Source organism: Urtica dioica, chromosome 8 (genome assembly GCF_054948205.1).
Source record: "Urtica dioica subsp. dioica isolate 48M chromosome 8, U.dioica_male_clone48M_v1_H2, whole genome shotgun sequence".
Classification (NCBI taxonomy): domain Eukaryota; kingdom Viridiplantae; phylum Streptophyta; class Magnoliopsida; order Rosales; family Urticaceae; genus Urtica; species Urtica dioica.
Genome location: NC_142763.1, coordinates 28,513,039 through 28,528,549, shown reverse-complemented (window position 1 = coordinate 28,528,549; position 15,511 = coordinate 28,513,039). Strand labels below are relative to the sequence as shown.

At 34.8% G+C, this 15,511-nt stretch overlaps 3 protein-coding genes across 3 annotated transcripts; 1 reads left to right on the top strand and 2 right to left on the bottom strand.

Moving 5' to 3' along the window:
• Nucleotides 1-1,488: 1,488 nt before the first annotated feature.
• On the bottom strand, nt 1,489-3,149 carry LOC149388917 (protein SRC2-like). Its single transcript, XM_089622934.1, has 2 exons — nt 3,033-3,149; nt 1,489-2,407 (listed from the first exon to the last, which is right to left on the bottom strand). Exon 2 carries the CDS (start codon nt 2,396-2,398, stop codon nt 1,754-1,756), a length of 645 nt encoding a protein of 214 aa, XP_089479060.1. The 5' UTR covers nt 2,399-2,407; nt 3,033-3,149; the 3' UTR covers nt 1,489-1,753.
• On the bottom strand, nt 2,642-6,115 carry LOC149388916 (kinetochore protein). Its single transcript, XM_089622933.1, has 14 exons — nt 6,019-6,115; nt 5,894-5,924; nt 5,748-5,803; nt 5,633-5,672; nt 5,497-5,540; nt 5,328-5,405; nt 5,052-5,244; nt 4,416-4,717; nt 4,263-4,352; nt 4,043-4,179; nt 3,856-3,950; nt 3,538-3,629; nt 3,294-3,424; nt 2,642-3,156 (listed from the first exon to the last, which is right to left on the bottom strand). The coding sequence occupies exons 1-14, from the start codon at nt 6,040-6,042 to the stop codon at nt 3,093-3,095; spliced, it is 1,377 nt and encodes a 458-aa protein (XP_089479059.1). The 5' UTR covers nt 6,043-6,115; the 3' UTR covers nt 2,642-3,092.
• Nucleotides 6,116-9,590: 3,475 nt separating this feature from the next.
• WEE1 (WEE1-like kinase) lies at nt 9,591-14,067 on the top strand. Its single transcript, XM_089622932.1, has 11 exons — nt 9,591-9,982; nt 10,067-10,130; nt 10,213-10,273; nt 10,974-11,240; nt 11,407-11,474; nt 11,580-11,689; nt 11,765-11,805; nt 11,895-12,043; nt 12,142-12,495; nt 13,469-13,726; nt 13,845-14,067. The coding sequence occupies exons 1-10, from the start codon at nt 9,723-9,725 to the stop codon at nt 13,562-13,564; spliced, it is 1,470 nt and encodes a 489-aa protein (XP_089479058.1). The 5' UTR covers nt 9,591-9,722; the 3' UTR covers nt 13,565-13,726; nt 13,845-14,067.
• Nucleotides 14,068-15,511: the final 1,444 nt, after the last annotated feature.

The following is a 15,511-nucleotide window of genomic DNA, read 5'->3' as shown; positions in this document are numbered from 1 at the left end:
TTATTCAAACCTGCATAAAGATGAACCCTAGTATTACTCTTCTCATATATGAACACGAGCATATAACATCAAAATAGTTTCGTGAGCATTCACATTTAGAAAGTTGTGTTGTTTTAGCTGTGGTCATCTCTTTTTTCATCCGGTCAAACTGACATCGATAGAAGCTGCAATATACATTTTATTCAACAGTCAACAGTACATTCACGTGTTCATGAAAGAGTAAGCCAAAAATTATGTCAATTGTTATAAAACCAAGAAAGAGATCAAATGATAAATATTAGAGAATTTTGGGAGATGAGGTGTGTGTGAGTATGACTTTGTTCGAATTCGGGGTAGTAGAAAATAAATACACAACAAATATTAGTTCAATATTAACCGACAGTAATACAACGCATAGTGATTAATTACTTGCATAGTATCGAATGAAACAGGGTTTTTTCTTGATAGACAAATTTTGTTTTATTCTACGACCATATAGTTCAATATATGTCACAATGAAATGCTCATTATGACATTGCACATTGCATATGTATTTAGCATGTCTTGTTAAAAATCTTAATAAAAAAAAATGATTCAAAAGTATTATGAACATCCGGTAGTGTTTTTTCTTATAAGACCGTAGTGTTATTTCAAAAATCTTATACGAACTGCACTGATTAATGACATCCATATATTGTTATATTTTTGGAATAAATTACTCCAATTGGAATATGGGAAAAGCCGAAAAGCACTACCAAATAGTCACATATTTGGAATAATCTCATTAAAAAAAAAAAGTATAACTACATAGAGCGCCACATACGTGCATTTCTTAGTGTAAATGATGCATCTTGTATTAATTAATGAATGTATTTTCTAAAAGTTGAAGTAATGAACGGCTTTGTGAGAAGATCTCATGAGTTTTAGCTTTAGTGAATATTTTGAATGTTGATAACCTTAAAATTATCTAGCTCTAAGTGAGCAAAAAGGAATATAGAGAGTATGCTTTGACCTATTGCTAGCTTTATACGAACTCAACTAATTTTCGGTGCAAATCAATGATTCCCACCTTCTCGAATGTCATAACGAATCTAGAATATGGCCATTTGTCGAGATTGAGCTACAAACTTAAATACGCGATAGAATTAATCTTCAGCCATCCAATCCTAACATATGAAAGTAGTTTTGTCTTTTTTTTATGCAAGTACTCGTCATAAATCTCATCTGAGAATGAAATGAAACAGGTATTTTTGCATTCATATTTGGCACTAGATACTTTGGTTATTTATCATTCACGCTATGTAACGAAGCCATAGGAGTTACCTCGAGAACACAAGTTTCGAGCACCGTCCCTCAACGCTTTTTAGCGATATAGGTGATTCAATCTCCTCTGGGAAAAGCCTATTTGCACTATGAAAGAGGTTGCCATGCTTTGGAAGTTACAGTTACCTTCTTCTATGAAAAAAAATATACTTCTGATTAAAAAAAAAAAAAAAAAAAAAACCCAGCTCGAGTCAAAAGGTTAGGTTTCAGCACATGACATTGGTTAAAATCAACCAACACAAGAAGTCAAATATTCACAAAGAAATCCCCTAGAGAACTCATTTTTCTTGGAATGCTCGATAAATTAAACTTGGATTTAAGTCACACATATCCACATTTTTCTGAAGAACATGGTAGCCAAACATCTATAACAATAAAATAAAAATAAAAAAGTCAACAAACACCACCACCACCCTGTTTACCGCCATGATCTCCGGCCTCGAATTCTTACTTACCGCCCGTGAGAAGCAGCATTATTCAACGTCTCTTCGATAATCAACCCGCCAAGAACCCCGCTCAAGAAAGCAGAGTCCACTTCTCCGTTCCCGTACCCGGGCCTCTGCTGGATTGGCCCAAACCCGACCCGTGCCCCGTTTCCATACACGGGTATATATCCCATCGGAGGCCCGAGCCCGAACCCCTCCGCGGGAGGCCCGTTGGGCTTGACCGAGGACGAGGCCTCGAGGGGCTGGGCCGCGAACTCGTAGGTCAAGTTGAGCTCGCCGCGGTGCTTGCCGTTGGGCTTCTTGAGCTGACAGGCGAGGTACTTGACGTACCTTCCGTCGCCGCCGTTTTCGAGGAGCTCCTTCACGGGGACGGTGACCTCGCCGATGTCCTTGTCGCTGTGGACGTGGCGGCGACACATCACCCTGAACCGGAGGCTGAGGTGTCCTCCTCCGTCGGAAGCCACGTTGAAGCTCATCGGGAAGTTCCAGTTCGGGTTGGGCCCGCTTCCTTTGTCCACCGGGGTCTTCTTCTCTATCTCGTGCCCGCCCGTGAGCGACACGAGCACGTACACGTCCATTTTGCTCAGGTGCTTCACTCTCTTCAGCCCTTTCGCTGAGACCACGGTGATCTTCATCTCTCGGAACTGCATTTCGTTGCGCTTGGTTGAGAGACAGAGGGAGACTGGTTAGGGTTGATTTAATGAGGAAATTTGGGTTAAGAGTTGTTCAATCTGTAATTCCTAGTCATAATCAATGATTTATGGGTGGTGATAAAATGTCAACTCTAACCAAGTCAGCCTTTTAGGGATAAAAAGTCCACGTTATGAGGCTTTTGAAGAGTGACTCTTCTCTCAAGAGAGCATCATTCACAGCCTGTCATTGGCCTATTGTTAAAAGTTGAATCAGTCCACGGCTTTTACACACAGACAAGGAATATATTGCAGATGGTGTTTATCAATATATATAATAGCCATTTGCAAAAGACTAAAATGGATCGGTAGATTAATCAATTTGATAATATAATAAATGAAGTACAACGATGTCTTAAACTAATGAGCACATAGCGAATACAAGTACTCTTGCACGGCACAAAGACTTTATGTGCTATTTTTTTTTTTATGATCGTCATCAAGATAAATTGTTACATGACTGACTGATTATTAGACTCTTAACTAGAAAAAGGAGAGAATATGCCTTCATTTGTCAACTTAATGTATCATGAAAATTAAGACCTATGTGATATTCTAGAAATCAAATATTTTTTTTTTCTTTCTGCGATCTTACCTCGAATTAGTTTAATCACAAGTGGCAGATGTTATATACAGAAAGATCCGAACTCATCAGCTAGAAATTAGAAAAATAAGCTGCCAAAATTATGCTCTCGTCATTGCGTACTTTAACTTCTTTCCTGTTGTACAATTTCACCATAGAAATTGACATTATTTGATTTTAAACAGTTACTTGGAACACAAGCAAGCTAAGGACCATATAGATCATTTCACTTGATTGCTAAGTCAACACAAATTTATAGTATGACAATCGTACCATGGTGGGTGAATCCATATGCAATTTCCGACTTCGAGTTCCACATCAGCAGAGATTCTGTGATTGAAAATTATTTTTTTTCTTGATACTTGGTTCTCCAGCTGATTTAGAGGCTCTAATTCTTGGAGGCCCTGCAGAAAAAAAATATAGAAACTAAGTCAAACCAAAATGCATGGCCATGAAAATAGCTAATTAAGAAATTTCCTAATCAAATTGAACTAATTATTTCCATGGAAAAAAATACCTCAAAGTTATCACTGACGAAGCAATGGCAAACTGTCAGCTTTGCTTCCAAGTGTCTCGACAGAAGCTTGACATAAATGCAGCTTTGTTCATCTGTCACGTATTTTAAATATAGACAGAATACAAATATATACTTACGTTAGACCAATGCACAATTTTTGTTTTTCAATTTTATGCAAGTTAATTTCCATAACTGAGGGAAAATGTTTTGGGAATAGAAAGTGTTAAATAAAGTGAGAATTTCTGTAACTGATGATATATATATATATATATATATACACACACATACATTTATATATATATATATATGTATACATACTTTGTAATGCTTCATCCCCTTTCTTCTCCAAAAAATCTGTTTCTCGTTCCTTTTCCATCTGCATAACCTGTTGCAGTCTCCAATACAATCCACCTCTGCAAAATCCGAGAATATTTAAGCACCAAGAGTTATTCTCGCAACTATTTTATCCTTCTCAATCGTGTTTATAACAGTAAACACCACTGACCTCAGTGCTTTAGACACATTGTGATTACTTCTCATATTCTCATTCGAGAAAGTATCACCAAAAGCTTCATGGAACTGGTCTACGATAGTTTTTCTTTTAGCATCAGGGACGGCAAGCTCAATCTCATTATCACTCCTCTGCATGAGAGCATTGATAAGAATATAACCCAAACGATGAAATTCAGTTAGAAAATGTTTAGCTCGGATTTCAAATCAATAACCTCGCTGTCACTAGATGGCTCACAGCAATCCACATCATCAGGGGATACTTCTCTGCTCTTGATTACCCGTTTTCCTCTTTTACTTCTCATCTGTAAAGAGGATAAAAAAAGTATGAGCGCGAAAAGCTGAAAGTTGTAAATAGAGAAACAAACCTTTCTTAAATTTCCGAGAGGAAGATTAGTGCTATCCTGAAGGCCATCTAAAAGTTCGGCGATCGATTTTGGCTGCTCGTTACATTCATGCTTACGGGTTTCTAATTCCACTTCGGGAGGGGTTTCCTCGTCATTCTGAATGTCCTCGAGAAGCTCAGCTCCGGGTTTTATCGCATCCAAAATTTCGGGAACGTCATCAATGGCCCGGATATTTTCATCTTTCAGAGTATAATGAGAAGATGGTCCTTCTCCACGTGACTGGAAACGGAATGAAAATTTGGGCTTGCCTTTCCCTTTAGCGCCTACTCAAGTTTTTTAGCAAGACTAACAGTCAAATGTTAAGAAAAAGTATGGTTGACTCAGTCGCGTTATAAATAAACAATCTGAATCCGGGCTATCGCGACAAGGCTAAAACTTTGGCATAGAGTGTATAAGAGTAAGATTTAGCGATTCTGATTTACAATGCATGACACAATATCATTCTATTCTAGCCATGTACCATTTCCCAATAGGAGAATGTAGAAACCAAGTCCAGAAATAACAACTGTACGTGTATAGAAAACATCACTGAAGCCGATAATTATTTGGAATTACGATGGAACCAAAAACCAAGACATAAAAACCCAAAGAAATTACCTTTAAAAGATTTCTTTTGTTTCAAATGGGATGAAGCATGTTTGCTCAAATGTGCAAGAGCCTCGGCTTCTTTACTCGCAGAAGACCATGAGTTCAAAAAGTCTTGTCCACCAGCTCCAAAATCAAGCCTGGCGTTTTTCGAAATTCTTTGGGGTTGGTCTGGACTTGAAATCTTTGACTGCACATTCTTCCCCTTTCAAAAAGATACACACACAACATTGGGGTTTCATATACAATAAAGAAAAAAAAATATTGAAAAAAATAAGTATAGATTACCTCATCTTCTGATATCACGTCATCGTCAAAGAAATCGGGAATCTCAACATCATCTTCGAAAATCGGAATTTTTTGGTTCTAATTGCAACCAAAGCCATGAATAAATTCCCAAATTATACACAAAAGGAGGGGTAAAACACACACACACACACACACAAGAATCGACTACCGTATGGGATAGATCACTGGCTTCATTTCCAACCTCGCGATTTCCTGAGAACGAAGAGAACCAATTCTGAATAGCGTTAACACAGCGAGCAATACACAAATTTAATAGTTTTATAAAGAACAGAAGAATCAAGTACCTTTGAGTAGTTCAAAACGCGACAGAATTTCCGACCCTTGCTGTGAAAAGATCAGCCATTAAAACTCCGATAATCTGAAACAGTGAGATAGTAAAACAAGAGAGATAATGTGTACCTTTCTATGAACAGAAGCGACGAGTGAAACGCAATCGTTGCCCAACTCTTCTTCATCTGCAAAGTGACCACCGAAATTATTACTCAGAGCAAAACTTCTAGAATATTCAGAGTGTATATTGTCGTGGAAACGATTTGATTAGTTACCGGAGATGCTCTGGTCGGAATCTGGGTTTGCCTAGAAATGCCAGGCTCGAAAAGTAAGAAAAATCAAGGTCACTGGTTCTTTTGTGAAAGAAGAAGAAGAAGAAGAACGTTAGGGTTTCGCTCACCCAGTGCGGTGGTTGCCGCCGCATCCCTGGATTAACCTCCTCGTTTTGGCCTTTGGCGATTTGTTTGCCTCTAAATTCAACGGCACTGAAATTTTGTTCTTAAATTCTCTCCTCTTTCATTATATTCGTTTTTTTTCTTCCGAATAACAAAATTATGGGTTAAAAAAAAGGTAGGATTGCATTAGGAAAAAAAATTGAAAACTAAACCAAGCTTAATGTTAACTCACATTTAAAAAACAAATAAATTACGAACAAATACGAGCACTTGTTTGTACATAATATCTCGAGAAATTCACCTTTTTATCTTGTGCAATTGTTCTTACTTCTTACCAAACAACTCAAAAAAATCTTGAAGAGGGCCAATATAATATATTTGAAAAGTTAATTAATATTTTTGAATTTTTATTTTGTAACAATTAATTTTGAATCCGAAATGCTAAATTCACAAAGAGAAAAAAAAAACAATATGAAATTTGAGAAATAAACTAAAATACCTAACACATGAATGTCAAACCACTACTCGATTTCATAATGTCAAAATGAAACTCATGAAAGTGAGTCTCCTTATATAGAGTATATCATTTCATCATTTGTTATATCTATCCATCCGATTGCACGCCTTTCACATGTAGGGCATTGTGGAGTTTACACTCGAATGCCTTACGATGATCGAGGGATTACGAGTACTGAAGCATTATTTCCGAAAATTCGCCATGAAAACTTGGTAAGACTTGTAGAAAATTATGAATTAATGACGCTAGTCGTAAGCCCAAAAAAAAAATTATAATTCGCCTTGTGTGTTTCCCACAAATCATTCATGATTAATGATTATTGTAAGACTTTTCAGGAATATGTAATATTAGGCCATGCAAATAATAGTTTTAGCCACACATAGTTAATTAGTTCATAATTTTTAATTTTAAACGGACAATTAAAATTAACCATATTTTTTGTTACTGTATATAAAACTCATTGCTTAAGTTTGTAGTTAACCATTTTTTAAATTTTAAAATTATTTTAGTTAATGTAAATGATTTCTTAATACAAAAATAAATGTTTTGATATTTTTTAGTTTTTACAATGTCCGGGTTAAGCCCACTACATTTATGAGGCCTTGACACTAGTGGTGTCAATCCTTGCGTCAAGGATGAATCTATCTAACGGGGGACTAACATAAGGTCCCAAGAATCAAACCAATTAGCATAATTGTTTTGATAGATAATTAAACAATTTTAGAACCATGTTAAATGCGTAATGTATATTTTACCATTTTAGTTAATTCTTTGATAAAAATGAATTTGTCTCAGTTTTAGAGAAAGTTTCGACAAAAACTTATAGATTTAAAATAACAGCTAATATGGTTTTAATTAATGTTACAATAAAAAAAAAACAAAATTAAATTGTAATTAATATATTTTAAGGCACGTAGTTATCTAGTTAATTTCATACTTAATTTTAAAGAATCGGTCAACTCTTCTTTTATTTTTATAAATTAGCCTGTTGGATCCTCTGTGGCATAATTTGTTTGGCAAAACAAATTGTAAGTCAAAGCGTCAAGAAGTTGTTCGAGCAACTTAAAAATGCAGGGTACTTATATCTTTTCCTCCCGCGCGAAATAAAGTAGCAAAACACGTTGTGTGGTTCCGAGATTTGTGGACGAATAAGATCAAATTTGTTTGGAGAATCCAACTTATTATATTTCGCAAGAGATTAGGAAGTCAATTATATAAAATCTATCTAGGGTTTGTTTGAGTGACTTACTTCCTGATTTGGTAATTAACGCAACCATAAACTTTGTGTTCGTCTCTCTACCTTGGAGATCATCATCGACAACGAACTCAGAGTAACTTACAGCTTACGTAATGTCGTACTAAGTGTGAGAGCGTGTTTTGCATATTGACGTTTTATCAATCTTCGGGAAAAGATTGAGCGAAAGTGAGAGAGAGTCTCAATCTTAAGGGGAGCTTAGGTTGCAAGGTTTTTTAGAATGTGTCAAAGACAAAAGTGTTTGCGAAAGAGAATTTTGTCAAACTTAATATTCATGTATCTTTGACGATTGTTAGTGAATTGATTTTCACCCGGACGTATCAGTACCCCTGAGTATGTGGTTTTTCACTGAGCAGAGTTACCAATCTCGTGTCGCATTTATTGCTTTCGTTTTATGTGTTTGATTGATCATTGAACTTAATAATCCTACTAAAATAAATAAGTTGTTGAAAAAGTAGTTATAACAATTTAGTTGAACGACAACCTAATATCACGTTAAGTAATTACATAGTCATTTACCAAAATTAAGGTATGAAAATGTTAGGGACAATCATGTAAAATGTTATATGATTAATGAGATCATGTCATTAAACGTGACTAAATTTTAAACATGTTTGGAACATTGATTAAATTGCAAATTCAACGTTTAAAGTGGCATAGCCTGTGAGATTTTTCTTTATTTTTTATACAGTTTTCAAAATACATAAAAAATGGCTAACCCCATCAAATGATAAGATTATATTATACGAAATGAAATTTAGTTATTGTTTTTTTTTTTTTGAGAAATGACACTATTGGCAAAGATATCATGATATATTAGCAGTGCAAAACTCATGTGACACTATTGACAAATATTACATAATTTAGAATAAATCATAAGGGGCATACATTTCTGCATCACATAAAGTTTGAACCCATGACCTATCCGTCAAGGCATGTGTGAGATTACCACTACACCAAACTAGCTATCATAAATTTAGTTATTGTTATTCTTAAATTAAGTATTATTTACTAAACTCAATTAACTACTTTCAAGATTTCAATTAGTATTAATAATAATATCTGATGAATCTGTTCATTTATGGAGATTATTGCATACGTAGTTGTCGTACTCGCACCTTAACCCTCGATAATAATAACTATATTGAAAGAAAAAAATTTCATTTTAAGTATGAGCATGTATCTTCAATAACTTGTAAAAAAAAAAAAACTTAGTTTGCTTTGCAACATGTGTATGAAATGACCTCTTTTGTGAGTTTGAAGATCAAACCCTACAAAATGTATTTCTATTGAAGTTGAAATTTATTTATTGTAATTTTTGTTTAAATGGGTGATGAAATTAAATGAGCATGAGATACACAAAGTTACAAACCACATTATAGTAGTATGATACTACCTCTCTGATACAGGTCCATTGGGTACCATTGTCAGAAACTTTTCATTTCAATTTGATGTGAGAGCCATGTCTACCGACTACATGATATAATAATATTAATTTAATTTCCTTTTTACCTACTGATAATGTACATAAATATATTTCCTTCAAGAGAGGGGGAAAAAGAGGAAAAAAAAAAAAAAGCTTACATAGTACGCTATAGTGCAATACATAATCTCCACTATATCACCAGACAACCCAATGGGACCCCCCCCCCCCCCCCCCCCCCCATCACCCAGCCAACAGAGCCCAGATTCCATCACTTAGAGGATTCAACGGTTCAGATCGGATCAATCTCACACGCGCGTAGTCTGACCCGCGTCCGATTTTAGCACCTTTATTTGAATCCCGCGCAATTTGAAATTCATCCGAACCCCAAAACCCCCAATTCACAGACTTTTTATTTCACTAATCTCCTAATTTTAGTACTTCGTTCTCTCTCTCAAACACACACACGAACTCAGACTCTTCATTTCGAGAGAGAGAGAGAGAGAGATTGTGGATGAGAGGGACGAGAACACTGTATGGAAGCAGTAGCATCAAGAAGAAGAGTAAGAGGAAGATGAGAGAGAGTAACAGCAAAATGAAGGGAACGCTTATGAGGCATTTGCAGGTTCAGCTCGGCCAGAATCTCCAACTCTCCTCTCCTATCGCCTCGAAATCTGAGCCTCCTCAAATTCCTAACCCTAACCCTAACCCTAACTTTCCTTCCGAGCTCGATGCTGACGATAGAGATTTCATTCTCAGCCAAGACTTCTTCTGGTACCCTTTTTCCGTCAACTGATTGAAACTTTTGTTAATTTATTTCTTTTTTTTTTAATTGCTGACATTTTGTGGCCAATGCAGTACTCCTGATTATATTACCCCAGATAATCAGAATTTGTCATTCAGGGGCTTTGGTAGCATCGAGGTATAGATTTGAATTTGACGATGAGTTCTTTGTTTGTTTAATGTATGAGTATTCACTCTAGTATGTTTCCTATCTTGTTCAGGAAAACTGTCCCAAATCGCCGGAGAAACCAAATACGATAAGGAATAAGAGATGTCGACAAGGTAAAACACTTTAGCTCACTGATTAGATTATACGCTATTTGAAATATTGGAATCGTGAATATGATGTTGGTCTAAAATCATATCAAAAGAATATCTTTACAAGAGTTTAGAGTCTCTATATTTTCAAATGCAAGGCATGCTTTTGGTAAATTCACTTCGCTGTTTATGTATTAATTTTACAAAAGGAATCAGATACTAATGGCCATTAACAATATTAAGAGAAAGAAACCAAGTAATTCTTTCCGAAAGAACAATATCACAAATAACATATGATCCATAGCTTATAATTAAGCTTTATAACATTTGAATATAAAGCTTAAATTTAAGCTATAGCCTATGTGAGAACTCAAGACAATAGTCAACAAGCGCAACATAGAGAGGGGTTGGGAATGCTTTGAACCTTGCCTAAAGAGTCATTTCAATTGTGGAGATAGTTATGTCATTTGTTTTAGCAAACAAACGACCATCTTGGATCGTTCTACACCACACTGAGAGGGTATCAAAACTTGGCTTTGTTTGGTGTGAAAGCGCAGCCGCACTTTTACGTCTAGAATCCCTATCCCTTATTATATCCGAATATATCGTTTTAAATTGCATGTGCATGAGAAAAAAGAACTTTAGTATGGCAGCATGAGACTATTTTTGTTTTACTTTTACTTTTCTCTTTTCTTTAGCTAATTTAATGTAGTCAAATATGCAGACGAGTTTTCATTAAATCCCCTCAGTCCCACATTGTCGAACATTCAAGACATTACAGAACTCGCGGACGATGATTACGACAAGGATGAAGTGAGGCTTGAGAAAATCTCTGCAACCGGAACGAAAAGGATTCAAAACTACGTGTCCCAATCTGCAGTTGCTCTGCGCTGCCGGGTTATGCCCCCTCCTTGTATCAGGAATCCATATGTATATGATACTTCAGAAACAGACATTGATCCTTTTAGCAACCAGAGATCAAAGTGTGCAGGTACTTACAGTAGTGGATAATATTTTAGTTATCTCACTGCATATAAATGGGAGAAAACTTTGTTATGGCCTGAATGGATGGAGGGTTTTGATGATTTTTGTATTTGACGGTTTTCAATATTATTTGGTTATTTAAACCGATGATTACATGATTTCTAAATCTGTAGATATTTTCCCTGCAATTGTTGGTGGTAGTGGTCTCTCACGCTACCACACTGATTTCCATGAGATCAAGGTATATATCACCTTCACTAGTGTCCTTGGCTAATGGATCGTTTTAACTTTGCTGATTACTGTCTTTAGTTAGTTTATATAATCCATTTTTCTGCTTTTATTACAGTACATTGGCTGTGGCAACTTCAGTCATGTATTCAAAGTTCTGAGGAGAATCGATGGTTGCTTGTATGCTGTGAAATATAGCATTAAAAAATTGCATCAGGACAGAGAAAGGTTGGTTGTATGTTCTTTTCTATGTATTGATCCCTGGGTTGAAAATACGCTGATACAAATTTTCCATTTTCATAGGAGGAAAGCTCTAATGGAAGTTCAATGTTTGGCAGCTTTAGGTTTGTTCCATGCTTAAGCATGCTTCTTTTGTCTGTTTGATATATTTGTCATCACATTTAACCAGTCTACACCTTCTTCCGTCTTCTAGGATCACATGAAAATGTTGTTGGATATTATTCATCTTGGTTTGAAAACGAGCAGCTTTACATTCAGATGGAGCTTTGTGAACACAGCTTGTCTAACAACGAGTCTAAGCAACTATTCTCAGAAAAAGAGGTTTTGCTAGCTCTATATCAGGTTAAAATTACTTTTTATTCCATCCAGTATTTCAATCACGCTTTCTTCTCTAAAATATGAAAGATTTCATATCCAAATTCTTGGCGTAAATTTTACAGATTGCAAGGGCATTGCAGTTTATTCACGGGAAAGGAATAGCTCATTTGGATGTAAAACCCGACAATATATATGTAAAAAACGGGGTTTATAAGCTCGGGGATTTCGGATGTGCAACTCTTCTTGACAGTAGCCTCCCAATTGAAGAGGGCGATGCACGTTACATGCCACAAGAAATCTTAAACGAGAGATACGATCATCTTGACAAGGTTGATATATTTTCTCTGGGAGTTGCTATCTATGAGCTAATACGAGGATCATCTTTGCCAGAATCAGGGTCTCAACTCTTAAGCATTAAGGAAGGAAAATTACCGCTCCTTCCTGGTCATTCAGTGCAACTCCAGAACTTGCTCAAGGTACTATGTCTTTTTGTTTGATTTCTTTATGATCTTTGCTATATTTCTTTCAAGAGATATTAGACAGAATTTTTGAAGTTGCGAGTGTAGAAGCAAAAGTGATGAAAGATATATTTTTTCACTGGCCAGAATTCCCAAAACCTTAAACTGAGACCTTTTACTAAGCAAGGCGTAAGCCTTGAAAGCACTAGCCTCGGATTTTTTTTCTATAAAGCAGCAGAAATATTAAATATATGTGCATATGGAACAACAGAGAACACATCAATCTCATACATGACATTATATCTAGACACTGATTCTCAAACTTCTGAGTCAGTTGGTTCTGACTGCCATGGTCTAGATAGGTGTTGTAAGGAGTTACATATGATATTCAAACCTATGCTATCCATCGTAGCTGCCTCAAGGTGAGACTTGATGCCTAAGCCTCGAACCGATATTTTTGTATCAGGGTGTGCTAGAAGTAATTGTATAGTCCCAAAAGTCTGTTGTATACGCACTTATTTCCTGTTTCTATTCATGTGAACCGAAGATCCTGTCTTTTGAATCCAATATTTGAAAAGTCTATTCAAGGGTAACCCTTCTTTTGGCAAGTTAGAGAACTCTGAAATGGCTGGGCATTTCATTTTCATCCCATAAACTGATATAACAGGGCCACGTGGGATGTTGCCAAGTTCATTTCTTTGACTTTGCTTCTAATTGTAACAAACTAATGTATTGGCCTTTTATCATTTTTCTCTACTTCAATCCATCATTATCAGTTGGCCATTTTCATACCGTAACTTTCTGTTATTATCGTGCATGAAATACTTGAGCTAACAGTGCTTTTCAATACAGAAGTTGGTTTTGACCCTAATACCTGTTTGAATAAAGCATGTGCTTCAAGTTTTCTCTACTTGTGATCACAGTGGTAACAATGACAACTAACAAAAATGAAAGAGAAGACCTAAAATACCCATTTTTCTTTTTCTATCAGGTCATGGTGGACCCGGATCCAGTTCGGCGGCCCACAGCTAAAGATTTGGTGGAAAACCCAATTTTCGGAAAGGTTCTTACAAACCAAAGAGCCTAAAGGTATCACCAACGCTGATATAACCACGGTCAATAGATAGGAAAGTCAACCGTTTTGAACTACTACTAGTCTTTTGTGTGCCATAATTTTCAACCCATCATGGTGCAATTTTCCCAATATGTGGCAACTCACGGGAAGGGTTAATAATACCATAGACTTGAGGTATACACTGTTACTTGTGGATGAAGTTTAACCTTGTGATTTCAAGACGTTCATTTATTGGATCAGTAAAAAAAAAGAAAAAGAAATTATGCTGATAAAAAGCTCATGTTTTTGGTAGGTTTGCTACGGCGAGGAATGAAGTAGATCGCTCTACTTATGTTTATATTGTCCTTTTTTAATTTTATTTCTTTCTTGAGATCCATGTGTTGAAAATGTAGAGATATGATCAAGCGACACTTGGTCATGTTGATTCTCTACTGCAAGGTGTAATTGTAACATGAGAAGTTTGTTTGTGTCAAAAACAGTCAGAGGTTTCTTAAGCAATGCATATCGATTATTAAGCCGTGGACATATATAGTTGTACGACTCAGAGCACTACATGATTTTAGCAATTACGATTAATTTTAGGTTATGATATAAAAAAATACAATTTAAAAGACTTTGTACTTCCACATATATAGTGTAGGGTAAACTGAGTTTTTTTTTTTAATATTATTTTGTTTGAACTATATATACAACAATTTATCAGCCACATAAATTTGCATCGTAAAGAATAATTTACAGCTAGAGGATATCTTGTCATTTTGTTCTTTTTGAACACTAAATTACTCGTCAAAACAAATACATCAATATGATGTTCTTGATAGTCTAATCATATTATTATATTTAACAACCACATACTATAATCTAACATTGTCATGATTTGATTCCTAGAAAAACATATACTTTAATAAGACTCCTAGAAATATCTGTACAATTCATTAGAGCATGTGCAACCACACGGTATAGCACTATATTTGACGTGAAATGACCTCCAACCATACTGCATAACCATCATCAAATTATACCGTTTGTACAGTATCACTTCATATATACCGTGTAACTGTGTAACACGGTATAAGTTGTTTTTATTTTTTTATTATTATTTTTTTGATACTTTATCTAATTATCACTTATATATATGTATATTCCATATAAATTTGTATAAATCACCAAAATAACACATTAAAATAAAATTCAATTAAAACATTAAAAAGTTATACATAAATTACAAAATTAAAATTAAACACACAAACTAAATATAAAAACTACAAATAAACTAATATATTTTTAAGTAATGTAATTTTTTTTTTCAGAATTTTATTATTTTTATATTTAGTACATTTTATTTTTTTTGTTAAATATTACATGTAAGAAATAATTGTAATCAGTTAATTAAAAAATATAAGAATTATAATTATTTATTGAAAGAGGTTGTATAGTTTTAATAATATAATAATAAAAAATAGTGTTTTTAGTGTGAAATTTGGTGTTGTGGTTGGAGTAGAAAAAAAATTTGGTATTAAAAACACATAAAAATAGTGTGATTTCAACACCAAATTTGATGTTAGGGTTGGAGATGCTCTTAGGGGGAAGTAAACACATTTTTTGTAGCAAAAAATAAAAATAAGAATAAATTTGATTCAACACATTTTTTTCCAACAAAGGTCTGAGGTCTTACAGTTGGTTTCATACTTGCCTGGTTAGAAAGTACTATAACCAATCACGAATAAGAGAATTACTAAATGTAAGGCCATCTCCAACGAGAAACTTATAATTTCGTATCCATCAAATCAAAGAGTATTTATCGTCAATACTCAATTTTTAAGAAAGAAAAAAAAAATTAGCATTTCATTATTATAATCATCAACTTTATCTATCATTTATATAATTTAACTTTTCACTTATCACCACCAACTAGACGACTTTAAACTTTGAAATGTTAATCCAGCAAAAATTTAGAAA

Excerpts from the sequence above, each read along its gene's own strand:
- LOC149388917 (XM_089622934.1), bottom strand. The coding sequence starts at position 2,398 with ATGCAGTTCCGAGAGATGAAGATCACCGTGGTCTCAGCGAAAGGGCTG.
- LOC149388916 (XM_089622933.1), bottom strand. The coding sequence starts at position 6,042 with ATGCGGCGGCAACCACCGCACTGG. Across the intron at positions 5,541-5,632 it reads GCGTTTTGAACTACTCAAAG|GAAATCGCGAGGTTGGAAAT; the intron begins GTACTTGATTCT and ends CTTCGTTCTCAG. Across the intron at positions 4,180-4,262 it reads AGCCATCTAGTGACAGCGAG|AGGAGTGATAATGAGATTGA; the intron begins GTTATTGATTTG and ends GCTCTCATGCAG.
- WEE1 (XM_089622932.1), top strand. The coding sequence starts at position 9,723 with ATGAGAGGGACGAGAACACTGTATGGAAGCAGTAGCATCAAGAAGAAG. Across the intron at positions 11,475-11,579 it reads CTGATTTCCATGAGATCAAG|TACATTGGCTGTGGCAACTT; the intron begins GTATATATCACC and ends CTTTTATTACAG. Across the intron at positions 11,806-11,894 it reads TCAATGTTTGGCAGCTTTAG|GATCACATGAAAATGTTGTT; the intron begins GTTTGTTCCATG and ends TCCGTCTTCTAG.